The 26,561-nt window shown below is 43.7% G+C and overlaps 1 protein-coding gene across 4 annotated transcripts in view; it reads left to right on the top strand.

Moving 5' to 3' along the window:
* LOC128687247 (phosphatase and actin regulator 2-like) overlaps positions 1-26,561 on the top strand; it is a 1,174,904-nt gene that overhangs the window by 100,084 nt on the left and 1,048,259 nt on the right. For all 4 annotated transcript variants that reach the window (XM_070098451.1, XM_070098450.1, XM_070098449.1 and 1 more), the window contains exon 2: positions 13,984-15,165. In XM_070098451.1, coding sequence (XP_069954552.1) covers positions 14,136-15,165 — 1,030 coding nt within the window. In that variant the 5' untranslated portion in view covers positions 13,984-14,135. The remainder of the gene's footprint in view (positions 1-13,983; positions 15,166-26,561) is intronic.

Here is a 26,561-nt window from a genome sequence, read left to right as displayed (position 1 = left end):
CTGCTTGCGTATTGGTGTTCTGAAATACGTGTTTGGAGGTCCCTTGATGTTTCGCCCACGTATAACTTGTTGCAGTCATTACAATGGATTATTTATACCCCTGCAGACCGTGGAAGCTTGTCCTGTCTATCACTAGTTATGTCCTTGATGGTCGTGGTTGTGGAGGTAGACACTTGGGATGAGGTATTGGAAAAGATGTGGAAACGTGTTTGGCAATGGAGTTGGTGGGGAGGACTATGTATCTCTTCTCGGCAGTGTCTTCTCTGGATGTGTTGAAGATGTTTAATGCCCGTCGTCTGCAGTCTCTGATGAAGTGACGAGGATAGTGGAGTTTAGAAAATACATGTTCAATTATCGTGCATTCTTCTTCAAGAAACTCATTGCTGCAGATTCTGAGTGCACGCAGGAAGAAGCCTATAATTACACCACGTTTGGTTCTGGTGTCGTGGTGAGAGTAAAAGTGGAGAAGATCGTTTTGGTTGGTGGGTTTTCGATAGACTCTAAAACGAAGTTCGTGGTCAGCTTTGCAGAGAAGAACATCAAGGAAAGGAAGAGTGTTGTCGACTTCTTCAAGTGTGAACTGGATTGAAGGCTCGACCTGGTTGAGCTTGTCTTGGAGAGCTTGAACGTTGAAGCGTTTAGGAGTTATGAGGAGAATGTCGTCAACATAACGGAGCCGGTAGGTAAGACACATAGGCAACAGTTAGGCAACTTTATTCCGAAACGTTTCGCCTACACAGTAGGCTTCTTCAGTCGAATACAGAAAGTAGGCAGGAACAGTAGAGATGTGAAGACGATGTAATCAGTCCATCACCCTTGAAGTCGACTTCAAGGGTGATGGACTGATTACATCGTCTTCACATCTCTACTGTTCCTGCCTACTTTCTGTATTCGACTGAAGAAGCCTACTGTGTAGGCGAAACGTTTCGGAATAAAGTTGCCTAACTGTTGCCTATGTGTCTCACCTACCAACCTGTCGGTATTGTATACCATTTTGATGTTCATAACGGAGCCAGGTGACAGACGAAGGAATAATGGTGGAGAAACGTTCGGCTTCTAGATGTTCCATGTATAGGTTCGCCAGGACTGCACTGAGTGGCGAACCCATGGGTAGTCCTAAAGTCTGCTGAAAGAGGTGATTTTCGAAAGAGAAACACGTAAAGCCAACACATTAAACATCTTCAACACATCCAGAGAAGACACTGCCGAGAAGAGATACATAGTCCTCCCCACCAACTCCATTGCCAAACACGTTTCCAACATCTTTTCCAATACATCATTCCAAGTATCTACCTCCACAACCACGACCATCAAGGACATCACCAGTAGTAGACAGAATAAGCCTCCATCCTCTGCAGGGGTATACATAATCCCTTGTGGAGATGAAGTGACAGAATAAGCCATAATCCCTTGTAATGACTGCAACAAGTTATACGTGGGCGATACATCAAGGGACCTCCAAACACGTATTTCAGAACACCAATACGCAAGCAGGTCTGACGACACAAGGAATGCCTGTGTACAACACCGTAATTCACACAACCACTTGATAAACTACAGAAACTCAAGACTTATCGCCACAGAAGACAACACTCAATACCGAAGAATCCTGGAATCATCACTTATTTCTATATCCGACAACTTCAACCAGAACAATGGCTTCTATAACATAGCTGAACCACTTGCCAAGAAACTTCTTCATCGCTATCCCACATAAGAACACAGGAATGGAAGAACACTGTAGACGGTCTGCTCACAAACTTATCCAATCTCATTTCCAAGCTACCCAAGATTTTAGACTCTATAACCCCACTCGGTACATCATCAGATGCAGCATTGAGGAAATGGTATGGTGATACCGACAAGATGTGGAAAAAGACACTTATGTACAGTTCAGGACATTTATTAAAGGAAACGTTTCGCCACGAGTGGCTTCTTCAGTCCTAATACAGAGAAAACTAAGAAAACACACATATATATAGTGGCGGGAGTCAGGTGAGGTGATGCGTGGGTAGAGGTAGTAGTAGTAGTAGTAGTAGTAGTAGTAGTAGTAATGGAACTAAGGAGGTGAGGCAAGAGAGGGACCTGCTGGCATCAAGTAACACCAGTTCCCAGGATGGGTAATATCCTCTTGCTTAGTAATTTTGAAACACTGTAACTACCGGATTTTTGCTTTATAGTGTTACTGACAGAAATTAGTGCAGCTTCAATGCATTTTCTCCGTCTTAAGTCGTCTTCTTTAATAACTAGTTTAGCTTCATTGAATTTCATGAGGTGTCCAACATCGTCTCTATGTTGAACACATGCGTTTTTGCGGTCATCATTTCTGCAAGCATTTTTGTGTTCTGCTATCCTAATGTCCAGAGTTCTGGCTGTTTCCCCTACATATACTTTGTCACACCCCCCACATGGTATAGTGTAGATTCCTGCACTTGTGCCAGAATCATGCTTGGGTTTTTGTATCAGGTTCCTAATAGTAGTTGAAGAGCTGGTAGATATTTTAGCCAGTTTTCTGTCAAACATTTTTGAAACATTAGTGGCAACGTTGCTGACCGGTAAAACGATGTAACTTGGAGGCTTTTCTTCAATTTGATAGGTGTTGGTCTTGCTCATCTAAAGCATTCGGGTGACCTCCTTAACCGTATCAGGGATCTCGACATGAGTGATAAGAAGCTTGCAAGTTTTGACGTGACTGCCTTATTCACCAATGTCCCAGTTGATCAAGCCATTGATCTTCTTCGCAGGGTGATTAAAGATGATACAGAGTTACCTGTACCCCGCCAAGATTTTGTGAGCCTTGTCGAACTTTGTGTTCGTTATAACTGTTTTAGGTTCGAGGACAAGAAGTACAAACAACTCTTCGGACTAGCCATGGGATCCCCCTTAGTGCAGTTCTTGCCAATTTATATATGGAGGACCTGGAATCAAGAAGGATCCTCAATAACATCCCTCGTTCAGTTACTTGGATGCGGTACGTAGATGATATTTTGGTCATTGTACCCAAATATCTTGACGTACAGGGCATCCTCAACACCATCAACACTCTGGAACCTACTATTAAATTTACTCTAGAGGAGGAGAAGGACAACCAGTTACCTTTTCTCGACGTTCTCTTACGCACAGGGGAAAACAAACTTTCTTTTAAAGTCTACCGGAAGCCTACCTACAAGAATGATCTTCTACATTTCTTCTCTCACCATGACACAAGAACTAAAAGAGGGGTAGTTATTGGCTTCTTTCTGAGAGCCTACAGAATTTCCAGTCCGCAGTTCCTCGAAGAAGAATGTACATACATCACCAACTCTTTTAGTTCACTACACTTTCCCCTACACTTCATACGTGACTGCAGGAAACGTGCAACACGTATCCTCAGCAAGACCAACACCTATCAAATTGAAGAAAAGCCTCCAAGTTACATCGTTTTACCGGTCAGCAACGTTGCCACTAATGTTTCAAAAATGTTTGACAGAAAACTGGCTAAAATATCTACCAGCTCTTCAACTACTATTAGGAACCTGATACAAAAACCCAAGCATGATTCTGGCACAAGTGCAGGAATCTACACTATACCATGTGGGGGATGTGACAAAGTATATGTAGGGGAAACAGCCAGAACTCTGGACATTAGGATAGCAGAACACAAAAATGCTTGCAGAAATGATGACCGCAAAAACGCATGTGTTCAACATAGAGACGATGTTGGACACCTCATGAAATTCAATGAAGCTAAACTAGTTATTAAAGAAGACGACTTAAGACGGAGAAAATGCATTGAAGCTGCACTAATTTCTGTCAGTAACACTATAAAGCAAAAATCCGGTAGTTACAGTATTTCAAAATTACTAAGCAAGAGGATATTACCCATCCTGGGAACTGGTGTTACTTGATGCCAGCAGGTCCCTCTCTTGCCTCACCTCCTTAGTTCCACTACTACTACTACTACTACTACTACCACCTCTACCCACGCATCACCTCACCTGACTCCCGCCACTATATATATGTGTGTTTTCTTAGTTTTCTCTGTATTAGGACTGAAGAAGCCACTCGTGGCGAAACGTTTCCTTTAATAAATGTCCTGAACTGTACATAAGTGTCTTTTTCCACAGATGCAGCATTCTCCACCTGACCTCAGCATTCTGAACCTGACTATAAATACTCGCGTCCCTTCCACCCCAGGTAGATCTGTTTGTGACTTGAAAAAGCCCACTGTGTGGGCGAAACGTAGTCAATAAAGGATCACATTATACTGCATATGTGTTTATATTTCCACTCATGTGCAAGTTGATTGTTCTACCATATTATATTACTGCTACCACTAGTATTACACCTCACTCTAAGCTTATATATACGATAAAGCTCCTGGAGAGCGAAACGTTGCCACAGTAAAATGCCACATTAGTTGCACTTGTGTCGTTTTGCAGCCTCTCCAGATCTTCATAAAACTTGATCTTTGTCTTTAACTGCCTGTAGCTTTCTCACGAGTCTTAGATCAGTAAACATACATGTAATGTTCACTCTAGTAGGTGGATGATATACAAATAGTAGCGGTCATAATGCTGATCCTTGTGCAACCCACTCATTACTCTCTCCCATTTTTGTGTCTCATCCTTTTGCTGTTAGTTTCTATCTCAGTCTTTTAGGTATTGCCGTATCTACTGAAGCATTTTGACTTGTATACATGCCTGTTCTTCCCAGTTTCAACTGCTTTCCTGTGTGTGTGTGTGTGTGTGTGTGTGTGTGTGTGTGTGTGTGTGTGTGTGTGTGTGTGTGTGTGTGTGTGTGTGTGTACTCAACTAGTTGTACTCACCTAGTTGAGGTTGCAGGGGTCGAGTCCAAGCTCCTGGCCCCGCCTCTTCACTGATCGCTACTAGGTCACTCTCCCTGAGCCGTGAGCTTTATCATACCTCTGCTTAAAGCTATGTATGGATCCTGCCTCCACTACATCGCTTCCCAAACTATTCCACTTCCTGACTACTCTGTGGCTGAAGAAATACTTCCTAACATCCCTTTGATTCATCTGTGTCTTCAGCTTCCAACTGTGTCCCCTTGTTACTGTGTCCAGTCTCTGGAACATCCTGTCTTTGTCCACCTTGTCAATTCCTCTCAGTATTTTGTAAGTCGTTATCATGTCCCCCCTATCTCTCCTGTCCTCCAGTGTCGTCAGGTTGATTTCCCTTAACCTCTCCTCGTAGGACATACCTCTTAGCTCTGGGACTAGTCTTGTTGCAAACCTTTGCACTTTCTCTAGTTTCTTCACGTGCTTGGCTAGGTGTGGGTTCCAAACTGGTGCCGCATACTCCAATATGGGCCTAACGTACACGGTGTACAGGGTCCTGAACGATTCCTTATTAAGATGTCGGAATGCTGTTCTGAGGTTTGCCAGGCGCCCATATGCTGCAGCAGTTATTTGGTTGATGTGCGCTTCAGGAGATGTGCCTGGTGTTATACTTACCCCAAGATCTTTTTTCTTGAGTGAGGTTTGTAGTCTCTGGCCCCCTAGACTGTACTCCGTCTGCGGTCTTCTTTGCCCTTCCCCAATCCTCATGACTTTGCACTTGGTGGGATTGAAGTCCAGGAGCCAGTTGCTGGACCAGGTCTGCAGCCTGTCCAGATCCCTTTGTAGTTCTGCCTGGTCTTCGATCGAATGAACTCTTCTCATCAACTTCACGTCATCTGCAAACAGGGACACCTCGAAGTTTATTCCTTCCGTCATGTCGTTCACAAATACCAGAAACAGCACTGGTCCTAGGACCGACCCCTGTGGGACCCCACTGGTCACACGTGTGTGTGTGTGTGTGTGTGTGTGTGTGTGTGTGTGTGTGTGTGTGTGTGTGTGCGTGCGTGTGTGTGTGTGTGTGTGCGTGCGTGTGTGTGTGTGTGCGTGCGTGCGTGCGTGTGTGTACTCACCTGTGTATGGTTGCAGGGATCGATTCACAGCTCCTGGCAACGCCTCTTCACTGGTCCAAGCGCATTATTGTAACTCTAAAGATCCTGCCTCCACTACATTACTCTCCGGATTGTTTCACTTCCTGACAATAAGGCTGAAGAAATGCTTCCTAACATCCATGACTCATCTGAGTTTTCAACTTTCATTTGTGTCACCTTCTTCCTGTGTCCCTTCTCTGAAATATTCTGTCCCTGTGAGTGTATGTGTGTGTGTGTGTGTGTGTGTGTGTGTGTGTGTGTGTGTGTGTGTGTGTGTGTGTGTGTGTGTATGTGTGTAAGAGAGAGAAGATAGAGAGAGGAAGCTAGATTATTATATTCATGGAGCAGTTGAAAATCCTTGGGGATCATACTGCGCCTGTGGAATTGGACTGAATCAGAGTTCATCCCAGGATGGTATATATTGTCCAAACAAAGACAGTATATATATATACACTGTGAGCAATTCTCAGCGATTTTACATGACATTATCGACCAACATTAACTCAGAGCTCATTACGTGGAGGTGACTGATCTTCCTGTGCCGGGGAAAAGGTAGAGAAGGTAAGCGGAGAGAGAGGAAGAAGGGGAAGTAAAGGTAGAGAGGGGAGGATATGGAAAGAGAGAGTGGTGGTGAGGGGAGCTGGGAGGGAGGGGAAGATGAGGAGGAGTTAGTGGGCAGCATAGCAACGCTTCACTGTCTCTCTCTACCACAGGTGTTTTACTGTCTCTCTACTACAGATGTTTTACCGTGCCTGTCTACCACAGGTGTTTTACTGTCCTTACAATAGGTGTTTTACTGTCTTCCTACCACAGGTGTTTTACTGTGTCTCCCTAAAATAGGTTTGTTACTGTCTCCATACCACAGGTGTCTCACTGTCTCTCTCCCAATCACAGGTGCTTTATGTGTCACCAAGACCACCACAGGTAATACTTTTATCATCTACAAATATTGTTACAGTGCTCTGGTTTGTATTTTTCTGTGTGTTGGATCACCGTTGTTAGAGTGTGAATATTGGTGAATATTTTGATAAAACCTTAAGTGCTTTAGAGAGTATTATTTCTCCCGTAGCAATACTCTCCGTGGTCCTATTCAAAATAGTAAGTCCTGTTAGAATTTTGTATAGGACCACGGATGTTGACATAGTGTTCTGTTGTTATGTCCACGGCGTCCCTGCCTTTCACTGGTTATATACCACATTCCTCCTTTATCTCTGATTCCAGTACGGTTTTATCGTTCTGTGAAGCTTTGGGACCAGGTCTTTAGAAACGAAATGTACAAGTTAGTGTACACAGGCTTCCTGGAAGTCATGGAGAAGTGCGACCTGGTGCACTGGAGTGCACAATGCTTCCAAGAAAGAATGTATGTTAATATGGTGTACAATTCTGACAGGTTAATAAGTAAGACACTTGTGCAACACTTAAGAGGCACTTAAGTTCCTCCATTTGCTAATATCATGTTTATTTTCCCACTATAATCTACCTTGTCTATAATTACTATCACATTTGCTTTGTCTGTTTCGTAAGGTGCTGTATAGCCCTTGTGGTTTAGCGCTTCTTTTTGATTATAATAATAATAATGTGTCGTAAAGTGAAGTCCAGGATCTTGACTTAATTCATGGTGTAACTTAACACATGTTTGTTGACAGTTGTGTTGCACAAGTCAGCTTTGTTCACACCTCTGCAACACAACAGTTAACAGAGGAAACTCAGAGAGTGTCACCTTGTAAAGTTGTGTTGGTTAAGGCACAACACCTCGCCCTCACTATTTTATTCTCTTATTTTACTAACGTTCCCCCGAACTATTCTGCCTGGGCTTCCTATTTATTTCTGCAACATTGCAAACTCCTAATGTGTTCATTTCAACACAAAAGGCCTAAGCTATCAATCAACTCCCCCTGTGGTTATTTTGCAACTTTTTTCGCGATTATTACACAATAGAATTATAAAATATTATTGTATAATATGGTTGTACAACCTTCCCTGTGTCGCTGCAGTGTTGACATCACATTCTACAGACAGGCTCCGCTTTACACCACTTCACTAATACGGCGGTTTTTAATTATACCCAATCTTCATTCAGACTTCCTACGGTTGACACCCGAATTGTCATACAGTGTCGTCCATCGAAGACACCACAAGACTCCAAGTGGACATCAACTAAATCTTTAAATCTTTAAGCAATATGAAGTTCAATGAAGAGAAATTTCAATAAAGATATGGAAAACTTAAGGAAATTAAAACTGTATCAGGGTATACAACAAATTTTAACCATACAATAGAGCGAGAAACTAAAGTGAATGACCTGGGAGTGACATTGTCAGAGGATGTCACCTTCAAAGATCACAACAATGTACCTACCTAATCTGCTTGAAAAATGATAGGATGGATAATGAGAACTTTAAAAACTAGGGCCGCCAAGCCCATGATTCTCTTCAAATAGCTTCTCTCTAGGCCGGAATACTGCTGTACACTAACTGTCCCCTTCAAGGCTGGCAACATTGTTGACATGGAGAATGTACAGGGAACTTTCATGGCACACGTAAGTATGATACAGCACCTAAATTACTGGGAATGGTTGAAGTCCCTTGATTTGTATTCCCTGGAACACAGGCGAGAAAGATACATGATAATATACACTTGGAAAATCCTAGAGGGATTAGTACCAAACTTACACACGAAAATCACTCCCTGTGAGAGCAAAAGACTCAACAGGAGATGCAACATTCCCCCAATAAAAAGCAGGGGCGCCACGAGTACACTTGAGAGACAAACACAATAAGTGTCAGGGGCCCAAGACTGTTCAACTGCCTCCTAGCATACTTAGGGAGATTACCAATAGACCCCTGGCTGTCTTCAAGAAGGCACTGAACAGACACCTAAAGTCAGTATCTCACCAACCGGGCTGTGGTTCGTATGTCAGTTTGCATGCGGCCAACAGTAACAACCAGGTTGATCAGACCCTGATCCTCCACGAGGCCTGGTCTCAGACTGGGTCGCGAGGGCGTTGACCCCCGAAACCCTCTCCAGGTATACCACTTACTATAAACTAAGGACAAAAATATTTTTAGGTAATATGTGTACTACATATTCATTTTTTAGGCTTAGATCTAATGCTCAATATATGACAGTGTAAACATGTTACCAGGATTTATATACATTTGAAAGTGAAGAGAAAAGTCATGTTTCACTTTACAGAAATTTTCGTTTTACAGCAGTAACCTGGAACCTAACCTGCTGTATAAGTGAGGCCCTCCTGTACAGCAGTAACCTGGAACCTAACCTGCTGTATAAGTGAGGCCCTCCTGTACAGCAGTAACCTGGAACCTAACCTGCTGTATAAGTGAGGCTCTAACGTACAGCAGTAACCTGGAACCTAACCTGCTGTATAAGTGAGGCTCTCCTGTACAGCAGTAACCTGGAACCTAACCTGCTGTATAAGTGGGGCCCTCCTGTACAGCAGTAACCTGGAACCTAACCTGCTGTATAAGTGAGGCTCTCCTGTACAGCAGTAACCTGGAACCTAACCTGCTGTATAAGTGAGGCCCTCCTGTACAGCAGTAACCTGGAACCTAACCTGCTGTATAAGTGAGTGGGGCTCTCCTAACCTGCTGTATAAGTGAGGCTCTCCTGTACAGCAGTAACCTGGAACCTAACCTGCTGTATAAGTGAGGCTCTCCCATACAGCAGTAACCTGGAACCTAACCTGCTGTATAAGTGGGGCCCTCCTGTACAGCAGTAACCTGGAACCTAACCTGCTGTATAAGTGAGGCTCTCCTGTACAGCAGTAACCTGGAACCTAACCTGCTGTATAAGTGGGGCTCTCCTGTACAGCAGTAACCTGGAACCTAACCTGCTGTATAAGTGGGGCTCTCCTGTACAGCAGTAACCTGGAACCTAACCTGCTGTATAAGTGGGGCTCTCCTGTACAGCAGTAACCTGGAACCTAACCTGCTGTATAAGTGGGGCTCTCCTGTACAGCAGTAACCTGGAACCTAACCTGCTGTATAAGTGAGGCTCTCCTGTACAGCAGTAACCTGGAACCTAACCTGCTGTATAAGTGGGGCTCTCCTGTACAGCAGTAGCCTGGAACCTAACCTGCTGTATAAGCGAGGCCCTCCTGTACAGTGGCAGCCTGGAACCTAACCTGCTGTATAAGTGGGGCCCTCCTGTACAGCAGTAGCCTGGAACCTAACCTGCTGTATAAGTGGGGCTCTCCTGTACAGTGGCAGCCTGGAACCTAACCTGCTGTATAAGTGGGGCCCTCCTGTACAGCAGTAGCCTGGAACCTAGCCTGCTGTATAAGTGGGGCTCTCCTGTACAGTGGCAGCCTGGAACCTAACCTGCTGTATAAGTGGGGCCCTCCTGTACAGCAGTAGCCTGGAACCTAGCCTGCTGTATAAGTGGGGCTCTCCTGTACAGTGGCAGCCTGGAACCTAACCTGCTGTATAAGTGGGGCTCTCCCGTACAGCAGTAGCCTGGAACCTAACCTGCTGTATAAGTGAGGCTCTCCCGTACAGCAGTAGCCTGGAACCTAACCTGCTGTATAAGTGGGGCCCTCCTGTACAGCAGTAGCCTGGAACCTAACCTGCTGTATAAGTGGGGCTCTCCCGTACAGCAGTAGCCTGGAACCTAACCTGCTGTATAAGTGGGGCTCTCCTGTACAGCAGTAGCCTGGAACCTAACCTGCTGCATAAGTGGGGCCCTCCTGTACAGCAGTAGCCTGGAACCTAACCTGCTGTGTAAGTGGGGCCCTCCTGTACAGCAGTAGCCTGGAACCTAGCCTGCTGTATAAGTGGGGCTCTCCTGTACAGTGGCAGCCTGGAACCTAACCTGCTGTATAAGTGGGGCCCTCCTGTACAGTGGCAGCCTGGAACCTAACCTGCTGTATAAGTGGGGCCCTCCTGTACAGTGGCAGCCTGGAACCTCACCTGCTGTATAAGTGGGGCCCTCCTGTACAGTGGCAGCCTGGAACCTAACCTGCTGTATAAGTGGAGCCCTCCTGTACCTCTGCACTCTCCTTTTTTTCTGGGAAAGGGGGTCATAAAGTTTCCCAGGGAGGCCTAGATAATATAAGAAAGAAGGAACATTGCAGCAGGCCTACTGGCCCATGCAGGGCAGGTCCATGTCAACCCCTGGCATAGACCAATGGCCCACCCAGTCAGGGCACCTCCACTTAAGGAATGAGCACAGCTTCTGACCCAATAGCACCAGCTAGTCAGGTCCAACTCACACCCACCCACATCCACTCATGTATTTATCTAACCTGTTTTTAAAACTACACAACGTCGGGAGTTTGTTCCACTCATCCACAACTCTATTACCAAACCAGTGCTTTCCTATAACCTTCCTGAATCTGAAATTTTCCAACTTAAAACCATTCCTGCGAATCCTGTCTAGGCTAGATATTTTTAGTATGCTATTTACATCCCCTTTGTTTATTCCTTTTTTCTATTTATACACCTCAATCATATTCCCCCAGTTCTATGCCTTTCTAGAGAGTGCAGATTCAGGGCCCTCAGCTTATCCTCACAGGAAATATTTCTGATACATGGGATCAACTTTGTCATCCTCCTCTGTACATTTTCCAGTGCATTTATATCCATTCTGTAATACGGTGACCAGAACTGAGCAGCATAATCTAAATGAGGCCTAACCAAGGATATATAGAGTTGAAGAACAACCTGAGGATTTCTATTATTTATGCCTCTTGATATGAAGCCAAGGATTATGTTAGCTTTATTGCAAATGCTTATGCACTGTTGTCTTGGTTTTAGATTACTGCTAACCAGAACTCCTAAATCCTTTTCGCAATCCGTAATATTAAGATCTACATTATTTAGTTTATATATGGCATGGTTATTGTCCTTTCCAGCGTTTAGAACTTTGCATTTGTCAATATTAAACTGCATCTGCCACTTCTCCGACCACTGCATCAGTCTATTCAAATCATCCTGGAGTGCTCTAATGTCCTCATTAGAATGAATTGGACGGCTTATTTTGGTGTCATCAGCAAATTTGCTTATGTCGCTATTTATTCCTTCATCTACGTCATTTATGTAGATTGTGAACAACAACGGGCCCAACACTGACCCCTGTGGAACACCACTTGTGACGTGCCCCCATTCTGATTTCTCCCCATTTATGCAAACTCTCTGCTGCCTATTTGTCAGCCATGCCTCTACCCAGGAAAAAAAATTCTCCTATTCCATGTGCCTTAAGTTTTCTCAGCAGCCTCTGATGTGGAATTCTATCGAAAGCCTTACTGAAGTCCATATACACAATACCATATTCAATACCATGACAGGAACGCCACTTTGTAAAACCGAGTTGAGATTCATTAATCAATTTATGTCTTTCAAGATGGCTATGAATTGCCTCGGCAATTATTGATTCCATAAATTTTCCCACTATGGAGGTAGATTGGCCTAATTCATAGGCACACCCAAGCCCTATTACCACCTTACCCCCCACACACACAGTGCTCACCCATGCCCACCAAACACCTGCCCAACCCATGCTTGTAACAGCTACTCAACCACTGTGACAGAATTATGGAGGTGCTGGAAGGAAACCAAACGCGGATGGTGTTCGGGGATTTTGGCGAAATCCGCGAAGGTCTTTGACAAATTCGATCATGGGGTTGTGGTTCACAAAATGAGGGTGATGGGTGAAAGAATATTTAACTTTGATAGGACACAGAGTGGCAGTAAGCAGTGCAAAAATCAACATTAACAAAGCAAAAAGCTCCCAGCTTCAGGGCACTGTCCTGTGGCACTATCATGTGCCACTGGCTTCTCACAATTTCGTATCTTTTTCAGATGATACCAAAACCAAAAATCCACAGCCGGGTTGATCAGGAACTGACTTGAGGAATTTAACAAGTAGTGGTGCCTGTGACTGGTTGTTACAAGTGGCGCGTATAGTGGGTTGTTTCAAGTGGTGGTGCCTGTAGTGGGTTGTTGCAAGTAGTGGTGCCTATGACTGTTATAAGTGGTGTCTGGCTGCTTGCCTGTGATGTGCGCTGAACATTACATTTGACAACCATCGGCACGCCCTCATCACCAACCAACTGGCAATTCCAAGTATAACAGTTCTGGGGCCCCACTGTAGCATTTATTGTCCAGTTCAACCACCAATCAGGTGAAAGTATCCTTTTGCAGCCATGGGGACATCATTATACCTGTCCCACCGTTCAGGTGAAACTGTACTTAAGCAGTCAAGGTTACATACCTGTCTGCCTGGCTGGGAGGGCTGACACTTGCCTATGCTGGTTGAAACCACTCATTGCTTTGAGTCACTCTTGGCTGTCTCATATTTTAACACAACTGTTTCCCACTTAGGCATGGTGACCCGAAAAAGAAGAAACACTTTCATCATCACTCATTCCATCACTGTCTTGCCAGAGACATGCCCATATGCAGCTCAAAAACTGCGAATCTCCACTCCATATATCTGAACATTGTAAATAAGGGTGAGGAATACATAGGTAAAGAAATCTACCCCTGCTGTGTTTGTCTTGCCCTGTTGATCACCATAGCACTGACTTTGTTTACAGACAGGTGCTACAGGCCTTGAATTGTTATCCGAGTTTGTAATACTATAACAAGTCGTTATAAGTGGTGGTAGCTGTAACAGGTTCTTACAAGGTTTCTTCCTGACTCACGAAATCGTAATAACACAGTTGCACACAAACCACAGTATGGGTTGGGATTGAACTTGCGGCAAGCGAGTCGTAAAACTCCAGACCAGTGCGTAAGCCACTGGGTCAGCTGGCTACAATAAGATTCGTCCAACTATATATATACACCATAGGGAGATTAACATGAGTTAAACTGTATTTTACGACTCGATTGCCACGAGTTCAATCCCCACCTGTACCGTAGTAGGTCTCCTGCCTGTTATAAGATTCCATCAGTTTGACAGTGACTCCTATACTCTTGTGTTGTAAATATGTGCTCTGTTGAATGTCCCATGCGGGTTTAGCGCCTGATATGACTACAACAGTGTGATATGACTTAGAGTGATGACTGAGATGATTAATGCTTGTTATGTTTACAGGGAATATTGAGAGTACTTCCAGGTGGTGATTATTGTGTAGTGATGATGATAATGTTGTGAGTGTAAGTTATGGTGAGGTAGTGTGTGTTGTGGCCGGAGAGCCGCCCATCCCCGCCCATCCCCGCCAGCACCACACCGCCGCCGCCACCGTCATGGTGCCTGCTGATGCTGGTGATGATGACGGCTTGTACCAGCCACCACGGCCGCCACTACCTGCGCCTGCACCATACACTCACCCTCGACCTGTACTGCCTGCTGCACCACCCCGCCCTACCCTCTCGCCCGCCCCCTCCCTCACCCGCCTCACCCACCAGCAGCAGCAGCAGCAGCAGCAACAACAGCAGCAAACACAAGTGAGCAGCAGTAGCGGGCAGGCCTCTGCTTCCTCTGCTTTGTCATGTGCCCCTCAGCCCCTGCCTGGCCTGGCCCAGGGACCTGCCCCTCACTTCCTGACGGCGACGCCCCTGGTGGGTCTCCCGCCGCGCCCCGCCGCCGCCGCCGCCACCCAGCCTCCTGTCTATCGCTATCCGCCTTTCCAGCCAGTCCCCCGCTACCGCCCACCACCCAACCCCCGAGTGGGCGCCGCGGGGCTGCCGCCCACTGTCTCCGGCCCCGACGACCTGCCGCCCCCCACCTTCCTGGCGTCCCTTGCCGCCCGCTCTCCGTTGGGAGGCACCGGAAGCCTCTCCTGCCCGACCAGCCTGAGCCAGCAGGCAGCAGCGGAGGCATCCACCGTGCTGGCTACATCAGGCTTCCTGCCGGCTAGCGTCCCTGGACCCGGCTGCTGGTCCCTGCCGCGGGACCCGCACGGCAGCGAGGCTGCGGCTGCGACAGGCGGCGTCACCCACGAGCGCGGCGCCTCCGCCCCTGCCGCCATGGTGGGCGGGGTGGGCGAGGAACTGAAAACTCGCTCGCTGCCCACCCGCTGCCTGCACGGCGCCCGCCCACCACCCCTCACTGCCCGCAGGAACCTGGTGCTCTCCGAGGGTGAGGGCGGCGGAGGCGGCTCCTCCACCCTCCTGTGCGAGGAAGATGGATTCTATTTCAACCAGCCACTACTGGAGGAGAGAGACGAGGACCTGTATGGTTCATCTGAGGACCTTTCTTCAGGACCATCCATCCTGGAGAAGCTGATGGTCTGGGCGTACTACAATGCTGATGGTCAGCCAGACGACATCCAAGGTACGACCCCCCTCACCTAGTATGACTTAGGACCCTCTAAGTACGACCCTCTGCCCCTAGCATGTCCCATGGGTGTCGAGGTGCATCTCCCTGTTCTTAGTATGACTTAGGATCCCCTAGCATGACTGAGGGGCTTCTAGGTACGACCCCTGCCCATAGTAAGACTTAGGATCCCCTAGTATGACTGAGGGGCTTCTAGGTACGACCCTCCCTCTCTTAGCCTGACTTAGGACCCCTTAGGAACGTCCCTCTGCTCCTAACATGACCCAGGACCCCCTAGCATGACTTAGGATCCCCTAGATACTTCCAGGACCCCCATCATGGCTTAGGACCCGCTAGGTATGTCCCTCTACCTAGGCCTAGCATGACTTAGGATCTCCTAGGTACGTCCCCCTGCCCCTAGCGTGACCCAGAACCCCCCCTGGCATGACTTAGGGTCTCTAGGTACGACCCCTGCCCCTAGCATGATAGAGGACCCCTGAAAGTACTACCTTCCCAGCATGACTCAGGAAGATCCCTGAGGACCCGTGATACAGTACTCTCAGTATTATGTTATAGGTTATCCTGGCTTGTGTTAGGTAACACAAAGATTACCGGTTAATACCCACACTGGCTTTATTAACCCACAAGGTAGACCAAGCCACACCTGACAGGGGCTTGGTTAATGGGGTTTGAACACTATCTACTACACCACGGTCATCAAGGCTGGTTGACTGGTTAATGGGATTAAAGGGAACTCTACGTGTATGTATATTGAGGTATATACCAGTATGCTAAGGAATATACCAGTATACTGAGGTGTATAACAGTATGCTGAGGTATATACCAGTATGCTGAGGTATATACCAGTATACTGAGGTGTATAACAGTATGCTGAGGTGTATACCAGTATGCTGAGGTATATACCAGTATGCTGAGGTATATACCAGTATACTGAGGTGTATAACAGTATGCTGAGGTATATACCAGTATGCTGAGGTATATACCAGTATACTGAGGTGTATAGCAGTATGCTGAGGTGTATACCAGTATGCTGAGGTATATACCAGTATGCTGAGGTATATACCAGTATACTGAGGTGTATAACAGTATGCTGAGGTGTATACCAGTATGCTGAGGCATATACCAGTATACTGAGGTGTATAACAGTATGGTGAGGTATATACCAGTATACTGAGGTGTATCACAGTATGCTGAGGTGTATACCAGTATGCTGAGGTATATACCAGTATGATGAGGTATATACCAGTATACTGAGATGTATAACAGTATGCTGAGGTGTATACCAGTATGCTGAGGTGTATACCAGTATGCTGAGGTTTATACCAGTATGCTGAGGTATATACCAATATACTGAGGTATATACCAGTATGCTGAGGTGTATACCAGTATACTGAGGTGTATAACAGTATGCTGAGGTGTATACCAGTATGCTGAGGTATATACCAGTATGCTGAGGTATATAACAGTATGCTGAGGTGTATACCAGTATGCTGAGGTATATACCAGTATGCTAAGGTATATGTCAGTATACTGAGGTATATACCAGTACACTGAGGTTTATACCAGTGGACTGAGGTCTATACCAGTGTACTGAGGTATATACCAGTATAGTAAGCTGTATAATGAGGTGTATACCAGTATACTGAGGTGTATACCAGTATACTGAGGTGTATACCAGTATACTGAGGTGTATACTATAATACTGAGGTGTATACTAAGGTATATACCAGAGTACTGAGTTGTATAACAGTATGCTGAGGTGTATATCAGTATACTGAGGTGTATACCAGTGTACTGAGTTGTATAACAGTATGCTGAGGTGTATACCAGTATACTGAGGTGTATACCAGTGTACTGAGTTGTATAACAGTATGCTGAGGTGTATACCAGTATACTGAGGTGTATACCAGTGTACTGAGCTGTATAAGAGTATGCTGAGGTGTATACCAGTATACTGAGGTGTATACCAGTGTACTGAGCTGTATAACAGTATGCTGAGGTGTATACCAGTATACTGAGGTGTATACCAGTGTACTGAGCTGTATAACAGTATGCTGAGGTGTATACCAGTATACTGAGGTGTATACCAGTGTACTGAGCTGTATAACAGTATGCTGAGGTGTATACCAGTATACTGAGGTGTATACCAGTGTACTGAGCTGTATAACAGTATGCTGAGGTGTATACCAGTATACTGAGGTGTATACCAGTGTACTGAGCTGTATAACAGTATGCTGAGGTGTATACCAGTATACTGAGGTGTATACCAGTGTACTGAGCTGTATAACAGTATGCTGAGGTGTAAGCAAGTGATGGATGATGATGGATACATCCTTGGTTAGGCCTCATTTAGATTATGCTGCACAGTTTTGGTCACCGTATTACAGAATGGATATAAATTCTCTGGAAAATGTACAAAGGAGGATGACAAAGATGATCCCATGTATCAGAAACCTTCCCTATGAGGATAGACTAAGGGCCCTGAAACTGCACTCTCTAGAAAGACGTAGAATTAGGGGGGATATGATTGAGGTTTATAAGTGGAAGACAGGAATAAATAAAGGGGATGTAAATAGTGTGCTGATAATATCTAGCCTAGACAGGACTCGCAGCAATGGTTTTAAGTTGGAAAAATTCAGATTCAGGAGGGATATAGGAAAGTACTGGTTTGGTAATAGAGTTGTGGATGAGTGGAACAAACTCCCAAGTACCGTTATAGAGGCCAGAACGTTGTGTAGCTTTAAAAATAGGTTGGATAAATACATGAGTAGATGTGGGTGGGTGTGAGTTAGACCTGATAGCTTGTGCTAACGGGTCGGTTGCCGTGTTCCTCCCTTGAGTCAATGTGACCTGACCTGACTAGGTTGGGTGCATTGGCTTAAGCCGGTAGGGACTTGGACCTGCCTCGCATGGGCCAGTAGGCCTTCTGCAGTGTTCCTTCGTTCTTATGTTCTTATGTTCTTATAAGCAAGTGATGATGATGATAGGTAAGCTAGTGATGGATGATAGGTAAGCAAGTGATGGATGACGATAGGTAAGCAAGTGATGGATGAAGATAGGTAAGCAAGTGATGGATGATGATGGATAAGCAAGTGATGATGATGATGATAGGTAAGCTAGTGATGGATGATAGGTAAGCAAGTGATGGATGATGATAGGTAAGCAAGTGATGGATGATGATAGGTAAGCAAGTGATGGATGATGGTAGGTAAGCAAGTGATGGATGATGATAGGTAAGCAAGTGATGGATGATGGTAGGTAAGCAAGTAACATGATAATGATAGGCAAGTAACATGATAATGATAGGTAAGTGATATGATAATGATAGGTAAGTGACAGGATAATGATAAGTAACATGATAATGATAGGTAAGTGGCATGATAATGATAGGTAAGTAACATGATAATGATAAGTAAGTGGCATGATAATGATAGGTAAGTAACATGATAATGATAGGTAAGTAACGTAATAATGAGAGCTAACATGATAATAATAGGTAACATGATAATGATAGGTAAGTGACATGATAATGATAGGCAAGTAACATGATAATGATAGGTAAGTGACATGATAATGATTGATAGGTAAGTAGCATGATAATGATAGGTAAGTGACATGATAATGATAGGTAAGTAACATGATAATGATAGGCAAGTAACATGATAATGATAAGTAACATGATAATGATAGGGAAGTAACATGATAATGATGGGTAACATGATAATGATAGGTAAGTAACATGATAATGATAGGTAAGTGACATGATAATGATAGGTAAGTAACATGATAATGATAGGCCAGTAACATGATAACGATAGGTAAGTAACATGATAATAGGGAAGTGACATGATAATGATAGGTAACATGATAATGATAGGTAACATGATAATGATAGTTAAGTAACATAATAATAGGTGACATGATAATGACATGATAATTGTTAAATGTTGATGAAGATAGGGAAGCTGTGATTTCATGTATAGGGCAAGGAGGAATAACATCTTGTAGGAGTGAGGAAGAGCCAGTTGTGAGTGTGGGGGAAGTTCGTGAGGCAGTAGGTAAAATGAAAGGGGGTAAGGCAGCCGGGATTGATGGGATAAAGATAGAAATGTTAAAAGCAGGTGGGGATATAGTTTTGGAGTGGTTGGTGCAATTATTTAATAAATGTATGGAAGAGGGTAAGGTACCTAGGGATTGGCAGAGAGCATGCATAGTTCCTTTGTATAGAGGCAAAGGGGATAAAAGAGAGTGCAAAAATTATAGGGGGATAAGTCTGTTGAGTGTACCTGGTAAAGTGTATGGTAGAGTTATAATTGAAAGAATTAAGAGTAAGACGGAGAATAGGATAGCAGATGAACAAGGAGGCTTTAGGAAAGGTAGGGGGTGTGTGGACCAGGTGTTTACAGTGAAACATATAAGTGAACAGTATTTAGATAAGGCTAAAGAGGTCTTTGTGGCATTTATGGATTTGGAAAAGGCGTATGACAGGGTGGATAGGGGGGCAATGTGGCAGATGTTGCAAGTGTATGGTGTAGGAGGTAGGTTACTGAAAGCAGTGAAGAGTTTTTACGAGGATAGTGAGGCTCAAGTTAGAGTATGTAGGAAAGAGGGAAATTTTTTCCCAGTAAAAGTAGGCCTTAGACAAGGATGTGTGATGTCACCGTGGTTGTTTAATATATTTATAGATGGGGTTGTAAGAGAAGTAAATGCGAGGGTCTTGGCAAGAGGCGTGGAGTAAAAAGATAAAGAATCACACACAAAGTGGGAGTTGTCACAGCTGCTCTTTGCTGATGACACTGTGCTCTTGGGAGATTCTGAAGAGAAGCTGCAGAGATTGGTGGATGAATTTGGTAGGGTGTGCAAAAGAAGAAAATTAAAGATGAATACAGGAAAGAGTAAGGTTATGAGGATAACAAAAAGATTAGGTGATGAAAGATTGAATATCAGATTGGAGGGAGAGAGTATGGAGGAGGTGAACGTATTCAGATATTTGGGAGTGGACGTGTCAGCGGATGGGTCTATGAAAGATGAGGTGAATCATAGAATTGATGAGGGAAAAAGAGTGAGTGGTGCACTTAGGAGTCTGTGGAGACAAAGAACTTTGTCCTTGGAGGCAAAGAGGGGAATGTATGAGAGTATAGTTTTACCAACGCTCTTATATGGGTGTGAAGCGTGGGTGATGAATGTTGCAGCGAGGAGAAGGCTGGAGGCAGTGGAGATGTCATGTCTGAGGGCAATGTGTGGTGTGAATATAATGCAGAGAATTCGTAGTTTGGAAGTTAGGAGGAGGTGCGGGATTACCAAAACTGTTGTCCAGAGGGCTGAGGAAGGGTTGTTGAGGTGGTTCGGACATGTAGAGAGAATGGAGCGAAACAGAATGACTTCAAGAGTGTATCAGTCTGTAGTGGAAGGAAGGCGGGGTAGGGGTCGGCCTAGGAAGGGTTGGAGGGAGGGGGTAAAGGAGGTTTTGTGTGCGAGGGGCTTGGACTTCCAGCAGGCATGCGTGAGCGTGTTTGATAGGAGTGAATGGAGACAAATGGTTTTTAATACTTGACGTGCTGTTGGAGTGTGAGCAAAGTAACATTTATGAAGGGATTCAGGGAAACCGGCAGGCCGGACTTGAGTCCTGGAGATGGGAAGTACAGTGCCTGCACTCTGAAGGAGGGGTGTTAATGTTGCAGTTTAAAAACTGTAGTGTAAAGCACCCTTCTGGCAAGACAGTGATGGAGTGAATGATGGTGAAAGTTTTTCTTTTTCGGGCCACCCTGCCTTGGTGGGAATCGGCCAGTGTGATAATAAAAAATAAAATAATAATGATAATGATAGGTAAGTAACATGATCATGATAGGTAGGTAACACGATAATGATAGGTAAGTAACATGATGATAGGTAAGTGACATGATAATGATAGGTAAGTAACATGATAATGATAGGTAACATGATAATGATAGGTAAATGACATGATAATGATCGGTAAGTAACATGATAATGATAGATGACATGATAATGATAGGTAAGTAACATGATAATGATAGGTAAGTAACATGATAATGATAGGTAAGTGACATGATCATGATAGGTAAGTGACATGATAACGATAGGTTAGTAATATGATAATGATAGGTAAGTAACATGATAATGATAGGTAAGTAACATGATAATGATAGGTAAGTAACATGATAACGATAGGTTAGTAATATGATAATGATAGGTAAGTAACATGATAATGATAGGTAAGTAACATGATAATGATAGGTAAGTGACATAATGATAGATAAGTAATATGATAATGATAGGTAAGTAACATGATAATGATAGGTAAGTAACATGATAATGATAGGTAAGTAACATGATAATGATAGGTAACATGATAATGATAGGTAAGTAACATGATAATGATAGGTAAGTAAAATGATAATGATAGGTAACATGATAATGATAGGTAAGTAACATGATAATGATAGGTAACATGATAATGATAGGCAAGTAATATGATAATGATAGGTAAATAACATGATAATGATTGGCAAGTAACATGATAATGATAGGTAAGTGACATGATAATGATAGGTAAGTAACATGATAATGATAGGTAAGTGACATGATAATGATAGGTAAGTAACATGATAACGATAGGTAAGTAGCATGATAATGATAGGTAAGTAATATGATAATGATATGTAACATGATAATGATAGGCAAGTAACGTGATAATGATAGGTAAGTAACATGATAATGATAGGTAAGTAAAATGATAATGATAGGTAACATGATAATGATAGGTAAGTAACATGATAATGATAGGTAAGTAAAATGATAATGATAGGTAACATGATAATGATAGGTAAGTAACATGATAATGATAGGTAAGTAACATGATAATGATAGGCAAGTAATATGATAATGATAGGTAAATAACATGATAATGATTGGCAAGTAACATGATAATGATAGGTAAGTGACATGATAATGATAGGTAAGTAACATGATAATGATAGGTAAGTGACATGATAATGATAGGTAAGTAACATGATAATGATAGGTAAGTAGCATGATAATGATAGGTAAGTAATATGATAATGATATGTAACATGATAATGATAGGTAAGTGACATGATAATGATAGGTAAGTAACATGATAATGATAGGTAAGTAACATGATAATGATAGGTAAGTAACATGATAATGATAGGTAAGTAACATGATAATGATAGGTAAGCAGGTAACAGATGGAAATATAAACACAAATGCAGTATAATGTGATCCTTTATTGACAACGTTTCACCCACACAGTGGGCTTTTTCAAGTCACACACGGATCTACCTGGGGTTGGAAGGTACGGGAGTATTTATAGTCATGTTCAGAATGTTGAGGTCAGGTGGAGAATGCTGCATCTGATGATCTACCGGGTGGGGTTATAGAGTCTTGGGTAGCTAGGCAGGGGTATTGGACAAGTTGTGAGTAGACCTTCTGCAGTGTTCTATGTTCTTATGTGGGATAGCGATGAAGAAGTTTCTTGGCGAGTGGTTCAGCTATGTTATAGAAGCCATTGTTCTGGTTGAAATTGTTGGTTATAGAGATAAGCGATGATTCCAGGATTCTTCTGTATTGAGTGTTGTCTTCTGTGGCTATAAGTCTTGAGTTTCTGTAGTTAATTAAATGGTTGTGTGAATTGCGATGTTGTACACAGGCATTCCTTGTATCGTCAGTCCTGCTTGCATATTGGTGTTCTGAAATACGTGTTTGGAGGTCTCTTGATGTTTCGCCCACATATAATTTGTTGCAGTCATTACAAGTGGACAACCTTACTAAAACTTTTCTTCAAAGGACTCGCCGCATTCTGAGGGGCTCAGAACAAGGGAAGAAACTTCTGCACACCATACCCAGCTACCCCAGACCTGCCAGAATGTACGGCCTGCCAAAGACTCACAAGCCTGGTATCCCACTGAGGCCCATATCCTCGGGAATAGGCAGTGCTCCCCACCAGCTCTCAGGAATTCTCGCAAAACACCTCTCTAAACTTTTGGGCACTATCAGTCCAGCACATCTCAAACACTCAGGTGATCTTCTCAATCGCATTCGCAACATCAACATCAGGAACAAGAAACTTTCCAGCCTTGACGTGACTTCCCTATTCACCAAAGTACCTACTACACAAGCCATCGATCTCTTGCGCAGGAAAATTGACGATTCACTTGATCTTCCCATTCCAGCCAGCGATTTCATCGACCTTGTTGAACTATGTGTTGGCTTTACGTGTTTCTCCTTCGAAAATCACCTCTTTCAGCAGACTTTTGGACTACCCATGGGTTCGCCACTCAGTGCAGTCCTGGCGAACCTATACATGGAACATCTAGAAGCCGAACGTTTCTCCACCATTATTCCTTCGTCTGTCACCTGGCTCCGTTATGTTGACGACATTCTCCTCATAACTCCTAAACGCTTCAACGTTCAAGCTCTCCAAGACAAGCTCAACCAGGTCGAGCCTTCAATCCAGTTCACACTTGAAGAAGAAGTCGACAACAATCTTCCTTTCCTTGATGTTCTGCTCTGCAAAGCTGACCACGAACTTCGTTTTAAAGTCTATCGAAAACCCACCAACCAAAACGATCTTCTCCACTTCTACTCTCACCACGACACCAAAACCAAACGTGGTGTAATTATAGGCTTCTTCCTGCGTGCACTCAGAATCTGCAGCAATGAGTTCCTTGAGGAAGAATGCACTATAATTGAACAAGTATTTTCTAAACTCCACTATCCTCGTCACTTCATCAGAAACTGCAGACGGCCGGCATTAAACATCTTCAACACACCCAGAGAAAACACTGCCGAGAAGAGATACATAGTCCTCCCCAACAACTCCATTGCCAAACATGTTTCCAACATCTTTGCCAAAACATCATTCCAAGTATCTACCTCCACAACCACGACCATCAAGGACATCACCAGTGGTAGACAGGACAAGCCTCCATCCTCTGCAGGGGTATACATAATCCCTTGTAATGACTGCAACAAATTATATGTGGGCGAAACATCAAGAGACCTCCAAACACGTATTTCAGAACACCAATATGCAAGCAGGACTGACGATACAAGGAATGCCTGTGTACAACATCGCAATTCACACAACCATTTAATTAACTACAGAAACTCAAGACTTATAGCCACAGAAGACAACACTCAATACAGAAGAATCCTGGAATCATCGCTTATCTCTATAACCAACAATTTCAACCAGAACAATGGCTTCTATAACATAGCTGAACCACTCGCCAAGAAACTTCTTCATCGCTATCCCACATAAGAACATAGAACACTGCAGAAGGTCTACTCACAACTTGTCCAATACCCCTGCCTAGCTACCCAAGACTCTATAACCCCACCCGGTAGATCATCAGATGCAGCATTCTCCACCTGACCTCAACATTCTGAACATGACTATAAATACTCTCGTACCTTCCAACCCCAGGTAGATCCGTGTGTGACTTGAAAAAGCCCACTGTGTGGGTGAAACGTTGTCAATAAAGGATCACATTATACTGCATTTGTGTTTATATTTCCATTGTGTCGGTATTTTATACCATTTATTTCCAGGTAACAGATGATAAGCATCATCTAGCACGTACCTGATAACCAGTCAGTGTCACGTAGCAACTAGATTATGCAGCTCAGTTCTGGTCTCCATATTACAGAATGAACATAAATTCGTTAGAAAACATTCAGCGTAGAATGACTAAATTAATACATAGCATTAGAAATCTTCCTTATGAAGAAAGATTGAAGACTCTTAAATTACATTCACTTGTTAGACGAAGAATGAGGGGAGACCTGATCGAAGTGTATAAGTGGAAGATGGGTATTATTAAAGGGGATATTAATAATTTCTTGAGGATAACCCTCCAACAGAGAACCCGCAGTAATGGATTCAAATTACATAATTTTAGATTTAGAAAGGATATCGAAAAGTATTGGCTTAGAAATAAGGTAGTTGATGAGTGGAACAGTCTGCCTAGTAGGGTTATTGTCGGGTTATTGAAGCTAAAACCTTGGGTAGTTTCAAATTTAGGTTGGATAAATACACGAGTAAGAGGGATTGTATTTGAGTGGGACTTGCACGTGACTAAATAGAATTATCAAAGCTTCTTGCCTGGGTAGTGTTTATTCTGTTAGTGGGTTGAATTTGTGAAGAACCTGCCTAGCATGGGCCAGCAGGCCTACTGCAGTGTTCCTCCTTTCTTACGTTCTTATACCTGTTAGCCAACCAAAACTTCTGGTAACACAGTTCTGTTAGCCAATCAGAGCTTCAAGTAGCACATTTCTGTTAGCCAATCAGAGCTTCATGTACCACATACCTGCTAGCCAATCAGAGCTTCAAGTAGCACATAGCTGTTAGCCAATCAGAGCTTCACGTAGCACATACCTGTTAGCCAATCAGAGCTTCACGTGGAAAACTTCTGTTAGCCAATCACAGCTTCATGTAGCACATACGTGTTAGCCAATCAGAGCTTCACGTAGGACAGTTTTGTTAGCCGATCAGAGCTTCAAGTAGCACATACCTGTTAGCCAATCAGAGCTTCACGTAGCACAGTTTTGTTAGCCAATCAGAGCTTCACGTAGCACAGTTTTGTTAGCCAATGAGAACTTCATGTAGCACATACATGTTAGCCAATCAGAGCTCCACACAGCACAGTTTTGTTAGCCAATCAGAACTTCATGTAGCACATACCTGTTACCAATCAAGAGCTTCATGTAGCACATATCTGTTAGCCAATCAGAGCTTCATGTAGCACATACCTGTTAGCCAATCAGAGATTCGTGTAGCACATACCTGTTAGCCAATCAGAGCTTCATGTAGCACATACCTGTTAGCCAATCAGAGCTTCATGTAGCACATACCTGTTAGCCAGAGCCTCATGTAGCACATACCTGTTAGCCAATCAGAGCTTCATGTAGCACATACCTGTTAGCCAATCAGAGATTCACGTAGCACATACCTGTTAGCCAATCAGAGATTCACGTAGCACATACTTGTTAGCCAATCAGAGCTTCATGTAGCACATACCTGTTAGCCAATCAGAGCTTCATGTAGCACATTCCTGTTAACCAATCAGAGCTTCATGTTGCACATACCTATTAACCAATCAGAGCTTCATATTGCACATACTTGTTAGCCAATCAGAGCTTCATGTAGCACATACCTGTTAGCCAATCAGAGCTTCATGTAGCACATTCCTGTTAGCCAATCAGAGCTTCATATTGCACATACTTGTTAGCCAATCAGAGCTTCATGTAGCACATACCTGTTAGCCAATCAGAGCTTCATGTAGCACATTCCTGTTAACCAATCAGAGCTTCATATTGCACATAATTGTTAGCCAATCAGAGCTTCATGT

This window comes from Cherax quadricarinatus, chromosome 62, assembly GCF_038502225.1.
Source record: "Cherax quadricarinatus isolate ZL_2023a chromosome 62, ASM3850222v1, whole genome shotgun sequence".
Classification (NCBI taxonomy): domain Eukaryota; kingdom Metazoa; phylum Arthropoda; class Malacostraca; order Decapoda; family Parastacidae; genus Cherax; species Cherax quadricarinatus.
Note: the sequence above shows the minus strand (reverse complement) of the source record. Positions and strands in the feature narration are given on the sequence as shown.